General features: G+C 41.7%; 1 protein-coding gene across 5 annotated transcripts; it reads left to right on the forward strand.

Annotated features, from left to right (window-relative positions):
* Positions 1-56: 56 nt before the first annotated feature.
* LOC124411123 (neuronal PAS domain-containing protein 4A) lies at positions 57-11,181 on the forward strand. 5 transcript variants are annotated; one of them, XM_046890034.1, is made up of 10 exons: positions 57-165; positions 4,347-4,528; positions 7,196-7,257; positions 7,623-7,712; positions 7,789-7,965; positions 8,072-8,256; positions 8,760-8,866; positions 8,990-9,143; positions 9,363-9,681; positions 9,999-11,181. In XM_046890034.1, exons 1-10 carry the CDS (start codon positions 143-145, stop codon positions 10,797-10,799), a joined length of 2,100 nt encoding a protein of 699 aa, XP_046745990.1. In that variant the 5' UTR covers positions 57-142; the 3' UTR covers positions 10,800-11,181. The 5 variants fall into 5 exon arrangements, with proteins under 5 accessions (XP_046745990.1, XP_046745991.1, XP_046745992.1 ...); XM_046890035.1 differs by having other exon boundaries at positions 75-360; XM_046890036.1 differs by having other exon boundaries at positions 79-360; positions 4,352-4,528.
* Positions 11,182-11,197: the final 16 nt, after the last annotated feature.

The raw sequence follows: 11,197 nt of genomic DNA on the forward strand, positions 1-11,197 counted from the left end.
GTCGACGGCGGTGGAGGTGGAGGTGGAGGTGGCAGAGGAAAGACGGGCACACGAGTATCCAGCAACCGCTGCCACCGGCAGTATCCACGTGTTCAACGTGGTGGGCCGTCGCGCGCGCCGCCGAAGTGCCGCCACTCGCATTATGACCCGGATGTTGAGATTACAGTTGGTGTTTAAATACATTATTATAGCGATACGAAAAACCGGATGCGCCGTGGTCGATTATAGCTAGCACGCGTCGTCGTCCAGCTCTGGTGGTACAAGTAGTATAGTAAGATTGCAGGAACGGCGCCCTCGTCGTCGTCGGCATCGCGACGCGGTGTGCATAAAACGCGCGCTAGATCGAAATATGTTTAATCGGTAAGTGCAAAGACCCGCGCAGATCTATCGTGTCTCCTCCGATCCCCGGAACGCAGCTCTGCATCACACCCCAGGACGTACCGAAGAGTAATCAATGATTATATTCCTGGTGAAAATTTCTGCCACTACGAATTTTTACAGAAATTGGAAAGTTTCCTATTATTTCTTACAAACTTGGAAAGAATTTTCTAATTTTCGATACAAAAAATTTATCATCTATCATGAAAATTTACAAGTTTTTATGAGAAACTAGTTATATTTATAATTTTTTACGAAAACCATTTCTTTTACACAAAATTATACGAAATGTCCCAATGTTAATCCCAATGTAGTCATTTTCACCAGGGTAAATAGGCGATGTGCAAGGGAGGTGTTATTTGTCAAACCTAGATCGGGTTAGACGGTTGTGTTTACCGGGCGTCTTCCTCTTCCTCCTGGTTTTCTCCTTGTTCTTCTTCGTCTTCTGCTTCGTCGTCGCCACCGCGTTTCCTCCGCTTGAAGCGACGGGTTTTCGCCCTGGAGGACAAAGAGCTGGGATGTCGCTAAGATCCGCGCTTAAACCCTTTTACATTTATTTGTTACGTACACGAGGAAATGAAATACGGAATACCGGTAACCTCCGGGTTTCAGGATCTTTCCAGAAAGTAATTGTCTACGGTTACGTCATTTTGCGGTGCCGCTGCAGCGTTGCAGCCAGCTGCCCGGCCTCCCTGTGCTTTGCAGATATGCTGCTGCTGTAGGTATAGATAGGTATTGCAATTGCACGGTGATCTTATACCGTCTCACCAAAATTACCCGCGCTTACTGGAAAAGGGCGGGAGATGAATGCGCGGATGGAATGAGAGAAAATTAAGGGGGTACGTTCTGCCAGGCGGAGAGAATAAAAGAGTGGATTTTACTCAAAACTGCAGGTTTTTTGATAAAATATGCACTTCGTGAAGTCCAGAGTCTACTGTAGAATCACTAAAAATCACTGGCTGCAGAATAAAATCTGCTACATTCTAAATAGTAAAGAATATAGTTGACATTGATATTTTTTACATACGCTCTGATGTGTCCCTCCTTTCCTGCAGTTTTGAGTAGAATCTAATCTATTTCATGTCTTTGTGTAAGCAGACAAATAGAATTAACTGATAAAAACAGTTACCGATACACGTGGGAAATTCTGTCATAACTATATTATTTTTTCTCAAATCTGGATTATTGATGAATCGTTTTTTCCGTGAATTCATACGATGATGGAAAAATTTATCGTTGAGCAATTTTTTCCAGCTTGTATTTCTTTTCTTTTATGTTGAATCTGGCTTTAATAACTAAACAAACCCGTATCTCGTAGGATTTCGAAAGCCAGCTTTTTCGACTATAGTTTATGCAAATTATATTACCTGACAACGCTTATCCATCTTCAAATCGAGAGATATGTGTATAAAGTTAGCATTTTTGAGTAGCATGAAGCAGAATCAGAAAACCTTTGTCTAATAATCATCATTCGATGACGATTTTTCATCAAATGCATACTTAACAAGGTGCACTGTTCTGCGCAATTTCAATCGGTAGAAGCTTCTTCTACTACCGTATAAATTATAAGTCGATGAATTTAGCTGGCTGGTGGAATTCCGCAGGTGAATATAAACGATGATCGCAATGTGAATCGAAAGTTATCAGGAAACCATTTTGAATCCCAAAAAGCTGTGCCAAATGTCGATCCAACCCAAATGACGAAAGACCCATGAGCTTGTGTGTTGTGCGCTCCATGGTATTCTGAAACTTCATTACGAAGGTAAAGCAAAGAATAGCGAAACAACAACACTTAAAAGTACTTCAGGAAAAAAAAAGAGTGCAAGATTATTTTTATGCGTTGGAAGATCAGAAATCAGCTTTTAGGCTTTGTAATTCGTTACTGCTTTTGCATCTAGTGACTGTAGCAATAACTCGGCCGTCGGATGCAGTCTGCATCTGCACATTGATTATGAGTTTGGAACGAGGCTGAAGGCAGAGCCAACTTCGAAACAGATTCCTCTAAATAATTCATAGTTTATACGACAAATGTGATTGCTTGGATGAAAGTATAATCGGTAATGGAGAAAATATATGTATATGTATAATGCTGAAACTTCCAAAGTATTATATTCTCGAAAATTCTTCAAATGTACTCGGCTACAAACGAAAATTTATTGGCCAAGGTTATATCCCTGTACATGAACATATCACGACGCAAAATACAAGTTTTCCAAGTAACAAGGCCAGAAGAAACGTTCAAAGAATTTTATGTTCAAATTTAACGGTCGGCGGACTATCGTTGCGGCGATTTCGACCTTTCCTTATCATCGACGCTACCACGTTTAGTCTCGACCATTGCAGGATTCACTTGGTAATCAGTAATGCGCGTTTGAGAATAAAATAAAAGAAGGAAACTAAAAATAGGAACAGGTATATCGTTCAAGTGAGGAATAACTTCTCCGTCTTAAGTAAGAATACGTGATTTGCGGAGAATTCAAAGGAAAAACAAACTGTGTAGCAAAGAGGTTATTAATAATTAGTTTAAATATGTTGACTATTCAGATATTTGAGATTACAATTATTTAACCTCTATTTTTCAACTACCCTCAAACTCGTATTACTTATTTGCATCTCCTTCAAGAAGATTTTTGAAAATGACGAAAAACCCATCGATTTGAGCGTATTCAATTTGCAAGTAATATATCACTCTATAGTTTAAATAATGTTTTCTGCGCACGTCATGTGGTACACTATAGGTACGTTATGGATACGTATAAGTGTACAGGGGTTTAAATAATTGACTGCTAGATAAATATGTAGTAGATGGTTGCAGGATAATGAACCAAAGCGAAGGTTTTACCAAAAAAATTTCGAACGTATAGGTGAAGCTCGGAGCTTTCGAGCCTTGGTAAAACATATATTGATAGAACCTACGTCCGGTGAAGAAATACAACAGAGGATTATTCGTCCGTCGGACGCGATTTCTCTCAGTCTTCTGAGAATCGCAAACGAAAGGCGAACGTACGGCGCACAGCAAAAGAGATGCCCTATCTACCGTGGAATAGCAAATATGCCACCCTTCCGGGTGTAGTCGGTAGTACATATGGTATTTTATACCACTCGCTATGGAAAATTAGAATATTGAGCATACAAAGTCAATAGTACATATATTGTGTAACAAATAGACAAACTCGGTCTTTTTGTAAGTTTGCAATATGATTCGTAGTCGAGCCGAAGACGAATGTTGCAAATACGCGAGGCGAAAAGACCGTTGCCTCCTTGTTGCACACGATTCTTTACATAACAAGAGTATGTTACGCTGTTCTTCACGAAGCAAGAAATTAAGGTTAGGGTTGCGTAATGTTAGATATCTTGGTGACAGAGCATGCGCGTGGTACAGAAAAGACCGCTTTTAACTCCTACGACTTAAAAGTGGTCTTTTCAGTACTCCGCGCATGCGCATTCGCATTCGCAGACTCATTCTATCGTCATAGAAACGGGCACTTTGTGTATGGAAAACAAGTATGAAAAAACGCATAAAATATGCTTGCGTTATATGATAGTACTACATTTCGTATAACGAGTATGGATAAGGCACTTTGACGAGACGTGAGGTTTACGGCCCAAGTCGAAGGCTAGTGCTGTAACACACGAGTCAAAAAGCCTTATCTAGGCGAGTTCCGAATCGAATTTTTTTTTAACACGAGAGCCAAGAAATCACGACGAAGTTGCGATTTTCAGGTTATAGTGCTAAAAAGATATCTTTATGCACTTGTCGCTAGATAGTTTGACGCGAAATTCCCCGGAGAATGGATTACAATTGGAGAACAGGAGTGAGACGAAGAACACATACGTTTACTGTTGCATAAACTGATCCTGGGGGTGTAGCTGGACGTAGATAATTAGGGTAGCGACAACTGCGATTGAGAAATGGGGATCGGGGTTGAGATTGACGTGATGGGGTACCTTGCATGTCCTCATACAAGGATAGACGCAAGCAAATCAACGAAAGGTGCGAGCAAGCTGCGTCGAGATTTGATAAATGCCGAAATAGCAAACCTCCGTGATCTCTTGCCGCTACCGGCTTCCACGCGGCAGCGATTGTCACAGCTACAGCTCATGGCGCTCGTTTGCGTTTTCCTACGCAAGGCAAACTACTTTCAACGAGGTGAGTGCGCACTCTAAGCTACCCATATTATTCTATCGCCATCCATTTAAGAATCCCTTTCTAAACCATTGTACAGAATAATATAAATCATGCTCATTGTTTAATCATAAATTGCGGAAAAAATACACCGCTCGAAGAGTTGCCCATCTTCTCTTGAGTTATCATTGACTCAGAAAGCAGTACCTTGTCGATATACCTTGGAAAATGTCTAGTCTATGTTCCATCGCATTGGCATTAGACATTAGACATTCAGGCGACAATAGCCACCCTGGTAAAGAGAAGTTGCGGTAATTCCAGAACTCAAAAATAAAAAGGTGCAAGTTTCACGAATTGATTTCAAAAGTCAGTATAGGTATCCTGATGATGTACCTTACGCGGAACTTTGTAGTCTATGCTTATACCATTCGTTACTGCCCAGAGAAATTCCTGTGAGAAGGATTTGGTTCGATAGCGTGACCTAGGGTGGTCCTTAATTGGAGGTTGGAAAAATTTTCATTATGACACCCCCTAGATTTATTCCAAATCATTAAAAAAAAATCTGTGTAGATTTTTAAGCCTCTACGTCAACTGGAACACGTGCCTCTAAGCTCCGAAAGTTTTAAATGTAAAATACATGTAGTTTTTGTAACCAGTCATTTTGTTTTGTATGACTTTGGTATAAATTGAAAGACCAATTTGAAACATGGCAGAGTTGTTGTTCATAATGATAGGAACAAACCCTGAAAGCTTCAAAATTTTATAAACATTGTTCCCTTTTGAATATAAGCCTAATAAAAGTGATGCTATTAAGCTTATATATATAATGGGAGGTATATTATAAAATTATGATAAAATTTAAACATTTTCAGGGTTCTTATTATTATGAGCAACAACTCTGCCAAGTTTCAAATCGATCCCCCAATTTATACAAAAATCATAGAAAACGAAATAACCGATTATAAAAACTATATGTATTTTACATTTAAGGCTTAAAACTGTACCCAGATTTTTTGTTTATGATTTAAAACAGATCTGGGGGCGTCCCAATGAGAATTTCTCCGACCCCCAAATAAGGACCACCCATTGAATTATTCCGGGAACAATGTGTTCAGGGTCACAAGACCACCTTGGTAAACAGTAGCGAGTAATCCCAGAGTCGAAGAATGAAAGGATTTCAGAGTAACGTTGAGAATAGTCGGTAGTTTTTCCGCAACCACGTGACAGCGCAGTAGACGCATGGATCGAGAGCCGCGCGGGACAAAGGATATACCTATAATCGATGCTACGGAGCGATGAGAGTAAAGTGATATCGAAAATTCCTCTCGTAAGGAGGAGGCGGCGAGGGCGGCGTGGTAGGGGGTGAAAGGGGGACTGTAGTTGCAGGTAGAGCGGGTGGAATACGAAGGTATCTCCTCCGCCCGTCGGCTCCGCGGCTCGGAGCAGGCGGAGGAGAGTTCCGGGTGATCCGCTGACCTCTCGGCCTCTCCGCAGCAAGTCTCACGCTCCCGTAACCTATACACTGTATATATACTTATATGTATACAGCCTCCGATATTCTATAGGTATATCTGACTCCCCATCGTGCCTACATATCGCGCCTCATATATGCATGCAGCCTTACGAAAATCTCTGTGAGCTTTCTCCTCTTCAAGTTCGCCCCTTATTTTTTATATACACCACGTCTATACATGCATCGATGTTTCTTCGTCTTCCCTTCCACCTTTTAATCTTCTTCTTCTTCTTCTTCTTCTTCTTCTTCTTCTACTTCACTCGATGATTATACGAACCGTCAGCTAAAGTTCACCATAACAAGACTCTTGTACTGTCTAGTCTCTCGCGGTTTTCGCGGAGCGAAAGGCACCGTTCAACTCACTTTGCGGATGATGTGTACCTGCATGCATATATCTGTTATATGTATATTCTAAGGTTGTAACTTGAGTTCATATACACATCGTTCGTGATGAGAATTATCTTTGATCAATTGTAAATTTTTTGTTCTTTACGGTGTTTTCGTGCAGGTATCGATTGCACCATGTTCCATTCTTTGAGGTTCTATGGCCAAATTTCTGTAATCTGGCATGATTCTCCTTTTCACGATGACGAGATTTGCGACGTTTATACTTCCGTTTGTAAATTCAGAAGCGACTACCAAAAGATCTTCATAGAAACTACTATACCGCTCTACAGTAATCATTGCATGTATATACTGCATCTCGACATGTTTCATGCGATTTGAGCTACAAATTTGAATTATCAATGATAAAATTTGAAGTGGAGGTTCTATTGCCATATTAGCGAGAAAAATTTTGCTATAAACTTTCTTAAAAGTAATTCTAAAACCAATATATACACGTGTGTATATATCTAATGCATGTAATCGGTCTGGTGCAAGTTGAAGACCATGTCGACGAATGCATGTAACATATACCAGCTACATACAGGCGTATAATAAGATGCCGGATTCTGGGTAACCCTCGTCTTGTGAGGTCCATCATGGATCCTCTGAGTCCTGTGTTTGGTAGGGTCTACGTTCAGAATTCCGGCCGCCTCATGTGTCTATGTATCCGCATTGTTTGCGTTACGTTATCAGCAATCGTATAAGCCAGTTTTCGTTGTGATAAGTGTGTACTACATAACAGAATGCAATTTTGTGTAATCAAACATCAGCTCAATTTTCATTTGTTTCAGCCTTTAAACCAAATTCGTCGGAATCATCGAACATACCGATGCCAAACATTGGGTTCTCAAAGGTGAGTGCATCAGGTATAACCAATGAACTTCACTCTTTCATTTATAAGCGACGCTCATAGACAGCCAATTCTACGAAACAAAAGAAACATGGAACTGATTTCACTATTGTACTACAGCGTCAAGGGTCATTGAACGCCGTTATAAATTTTCCAATGGCGGCTCAACCGCTTGTCCAGCCAAAGGTTGTAACTTTGAAACCTCCGCCACGTTGTAACTGGTACAGATGATCATTGATCAGTGATCTATCTACTGACAGCCAGAAAAAAATTGTCAGCACAGCTGAATTTCAACACGATATTGCTTGTCGCACTGTCAACTACACAGTGAAAAACTTCTCTTTCCCATTATGATTTTCTTCCTTTAGGCCATGTCCGGATTTATCATGATGATGACACAACAGGGCAAGCTATTGTACATATCGGAAAATGCCACGGACTACCTTGGACACTCCATGGTGAGTTAACAAGTGCATATGATATATTGATTCATCGCTTCGATTCATTTTCCAAATACCATTTTTTATCACGTAGGAAGACCTCTTGATCCACGGTGACAGCATTTACGATGTGATAGACAAGCAGGACCACGTCGTAGTTCAGAATCAGCTTTCACGCAACGTCGCTGGAAACAACAATAGAAGATTATTCCTCTGCCGCATCAACGTCTCGAGGAATACTCGACGTCAACTTAGATTCGGCGATCAAAAGGTACGTTATACCTGCTGCTTTCATGATTGCGTAACTGCAGAGCCGTACAACGTTTTGCACTTTTTCCTATGCACGCGTCCGGATTTACGATTTACGGTTTTTCTAGGTGGTCCTTGTAGAGGGACGATATCTACCCTTCGTTCCCCTGTGCAATCGCGGTGACTCTGTATTCCTTGCCTCCTGCACACCGGTTGTTCTCCCAGAAACGAGAGAAAGTGTCGTTCAGGGAGCGACGAATATATTTTCTACAATTCACTCAATGGACATGAAGTATATTCACATTGACAAGACGTGAGTGTAAGACTAACAAGCGACTTTAAGCTGGCCGTGAGCCAACCCTTGAACTTCCTGTTTTCGCACGGCAGGTTCCAATAATTTCACGGAACAAAATTTCGACCTTGGATTTTTTATCCAAAAAGCCTCCACCTAATAATTTTCGTCAGAGTTTGAATATTTTAAGACTTTTTCCCCACCATATTGGATTCGTCATTTTGCATTTTACAAATCTGACCTTAGATTTGTGATCAGCGACCCCAAATCCCAACGGTACCACTTTTCAGTCCAATCCGTTCATCCATTCTCAAGATATAATCATTTTCAATTCATTTCTCGTAAATTTGTTATTTAAGTAATTCAAAAAGTACTAAACCGTTCAAAGCAGAAATCTGATGAGTTCTAAGTTCGGAAAAGTCGCGACGATTCGGCAACAGAGAGACGGGAAGTTAAAAATTGATAACGAAAGTCGGCCAGTTGTACTCCATGTTTTTACATTTTATTATACTTCTTCCAAACAGGGCAGAAAGTCATATGGAATACAGCAGATCCGAGCTCGTCGGTGTATCTTGGTACAATCTTCTTCATTGGGACTCCATTAGAACAGCTCACTGCAAACATCAAACCGGTGAGTTCGATAAGACAGCCGTTCTTTCAGTGATCCATTTACTTTTTCATGAATTTGAATGTGATCATGAGTCGATACTCTTTGTTTTCTTCTTACCTTGTACGTTTTCTTCTCTTACTCCAGTTATCCAATCAGATCAAGAACGTTCGAGCACCGCCCTTTTACGACTGCAAAGTCGGTCTGGAAAATGGTTCTGGGTTCATTGCGTTCTCCAAGTTAAAGACACGACGGAAGAGTGCCAACATCCGGTTATAGTTTGCACGAATCAAGTACTGAGGTAAGAATAAAATGCTCTATAGTACATTTATGTATATTATAAATCATTTTTGTCACCACATATTTCAGTTTTTCTTTAGTGGCATAAACAATAAAACCCTTGCAAATATACTTCATCAAGTCGCCACGTCGGACGTAATTTCCAGAGACGAACAAATCGAAGTATACTTATTTTCATCCTTCACGGTTCTCTAATGTGGGTACAACTTTCGTTTGACAGCGACAGTGAGGCTGACGTGATGAGGGCGAGTTCATGGCTGTACCAATATGCGTCCCAGACGAAATTCAGTTACGGTCCAGTGCCAGAATTGCAAACGCGGCCAACTCTATCCTACAACAACCACGATTATAACTTGAGGCGAAACCTCGTCACCAGCTATAATTCCAGCTGCAGTACGGCGAACGGCATCGAGGAGGCTCATTGCGTGGAAAAGTCCGACCTCGAGTACACCCTTATGACGAAAAAAAAGCAGCTGCAGCAGCAACAACAGCACCTGCAGCAACAACAGCAACCGCAGCAGCAACAGCACGCATCTACGGTAATAAAATCGTTTATTGCCAATCTTGGACAGTCGTAGTCAGAACTTTTTCCTCGTATATCTCCTTATTGCAGATGAAAATTCCGTCATGCGATTCCTTCTCCTTATAGCGCTATTACATATGTGAGTGCAACTAATACATCCTGCAGAGAGAAGACCTCCGTACCCACACCTGTAATTCCTATTGTACCAGTTTTTACCGTTTCCATTCACGTCGAGGGTACACTTTTGTCGAATGTCTTCCTATACACCGTCTTTGTCCGTGTTTTAATTTTTATCATCTTGTTGATGCCGCGATATGTTCTTGGACGTTGCAGCACTCCTCAACGCACATTAGCCGGGAGACCTCGGAACCGGTGGACATGTCGATAAACGGAGCCGTGATCTCACACCATACAGGAGACATCGAGCAGCGAACCCTCCACATACTATCCCAAGCCCTGACATTCAACATCCGTAACAACAAGCAACGGAAGGGGAGCAGCACCCTGCTCCAGCAGCAGATGCATCACGGCAACTCAGTTCCCGGGGTGAGTTCCACGATTTTGCGAGAGTGTTCATCCCCGAGATGTTCTCCGAAGTACGTCAGTCTAACGGACCTGGACAAGAGTTACGGTGAGAGTACCGAGGTGACTTCAATCGTAGCTTCGGCTTGCTGCACAGCGACGGCGATAGACAGCTGCAGCTACAATTCGCAGAGGCGGCTGGTGATTAAAACGGCGACGATCGTCGAGCCAGCCGAGGTCTGCACCGAGCCTTGGGGCACGGCTTGTACTTCCGTTGGAAACGCTTGGGTCGACACTCTCCAGAAGGTTCCCGATATCGTTCAGCTCCAGGAGCTCAGCCCCTGCGTCACGACGCCTACCACACCTTGCACCGACGTCTCGGCTGACTCGGACCTCAGATCCGGGACACCGATTTTCAATTTTGACTGGTCGGCCGAGCACCATGTGCCCAGCCTCAAGGTCAATTTCCGCAACGTCACCAGCCACGATAGCAAGCGGACTCTTGTGCAGCCTTGTGAGGTTTCGCAGCCTGCTATCACCCTACAGTTACCTGCTACGAGGCGAAAACATACAGGGGCGGGTTCTGACGTCACAAAAGGATTCACGAAATGAGGACGAATGTTCTTCTGAAAGATCGTGGTTACGCTGATCAGTGTTAATGTTTGTCTTTTTTTCGGATTGAACTGTGCGCCCGCGGATTATGGATTTCGATTTTGGGAGTCATGATTGCTATAAAAAATGCATAACGGATACACCAATTTCTGTTAAATAAATTTGACTAGCAAAATTATTACGGCAAAGTTAACAGAACCAGAGGAATTAATTGTTTTTATGCGTTTGTGGCTATCATATCGTTACAATTATCCTCCGTGTAAATGTATTATTATCTCTATTACCTGTGTATAGTTATGTAGTTATACGCGAGTGTGATAATGTATGTTACTATTTTCATTTTGGAGATGTTTGTATAATAATTATTATTACGTGAATAAAATGGTGCTAAAATTCTA

Source organism: Diprion similis, chromosome 10 (assembly GCF_021155765.1).
Source record: "Diprion similis isolate iyDipSimi1 chromosome 10, iyDipSimi1.1, whole genome shotgun sequence".
Taxonomy (NCBI): Eukaryota; Metazoa; Arthropoda; class Insecta; order Hymenoptera; family Diprionidae; genus Diprion; species Diprion similis.

What these genes read in the sequence shown, in the direction of transcription:
- LOC124411123 (XM_046890033.1), top strand. Translation starts at nt 4,291, where the DNA reads ATGGGGATCGGGGTTGAGATTGACGTGATGGGGTACCTTGCATGTCCT. An exon ending in GGCAAACTACTTTCAACGAG is followed by an intron (nt 4,529 to 7,195) that starts GTGAGTGCGCAC and finishes CATTTGTTTCAG; the next exon opens with CCTTTAAACCAAATTCGTCG. An exon ending in TTAGATTCGGCGATCAAAAG is followed by an intron (nt 7,966 to 8,071) that starts GTACGTTATACC and finishes CGGTTTTTCTAG; the next exon opens with GTGGTCCTTGTAGAGGGACG.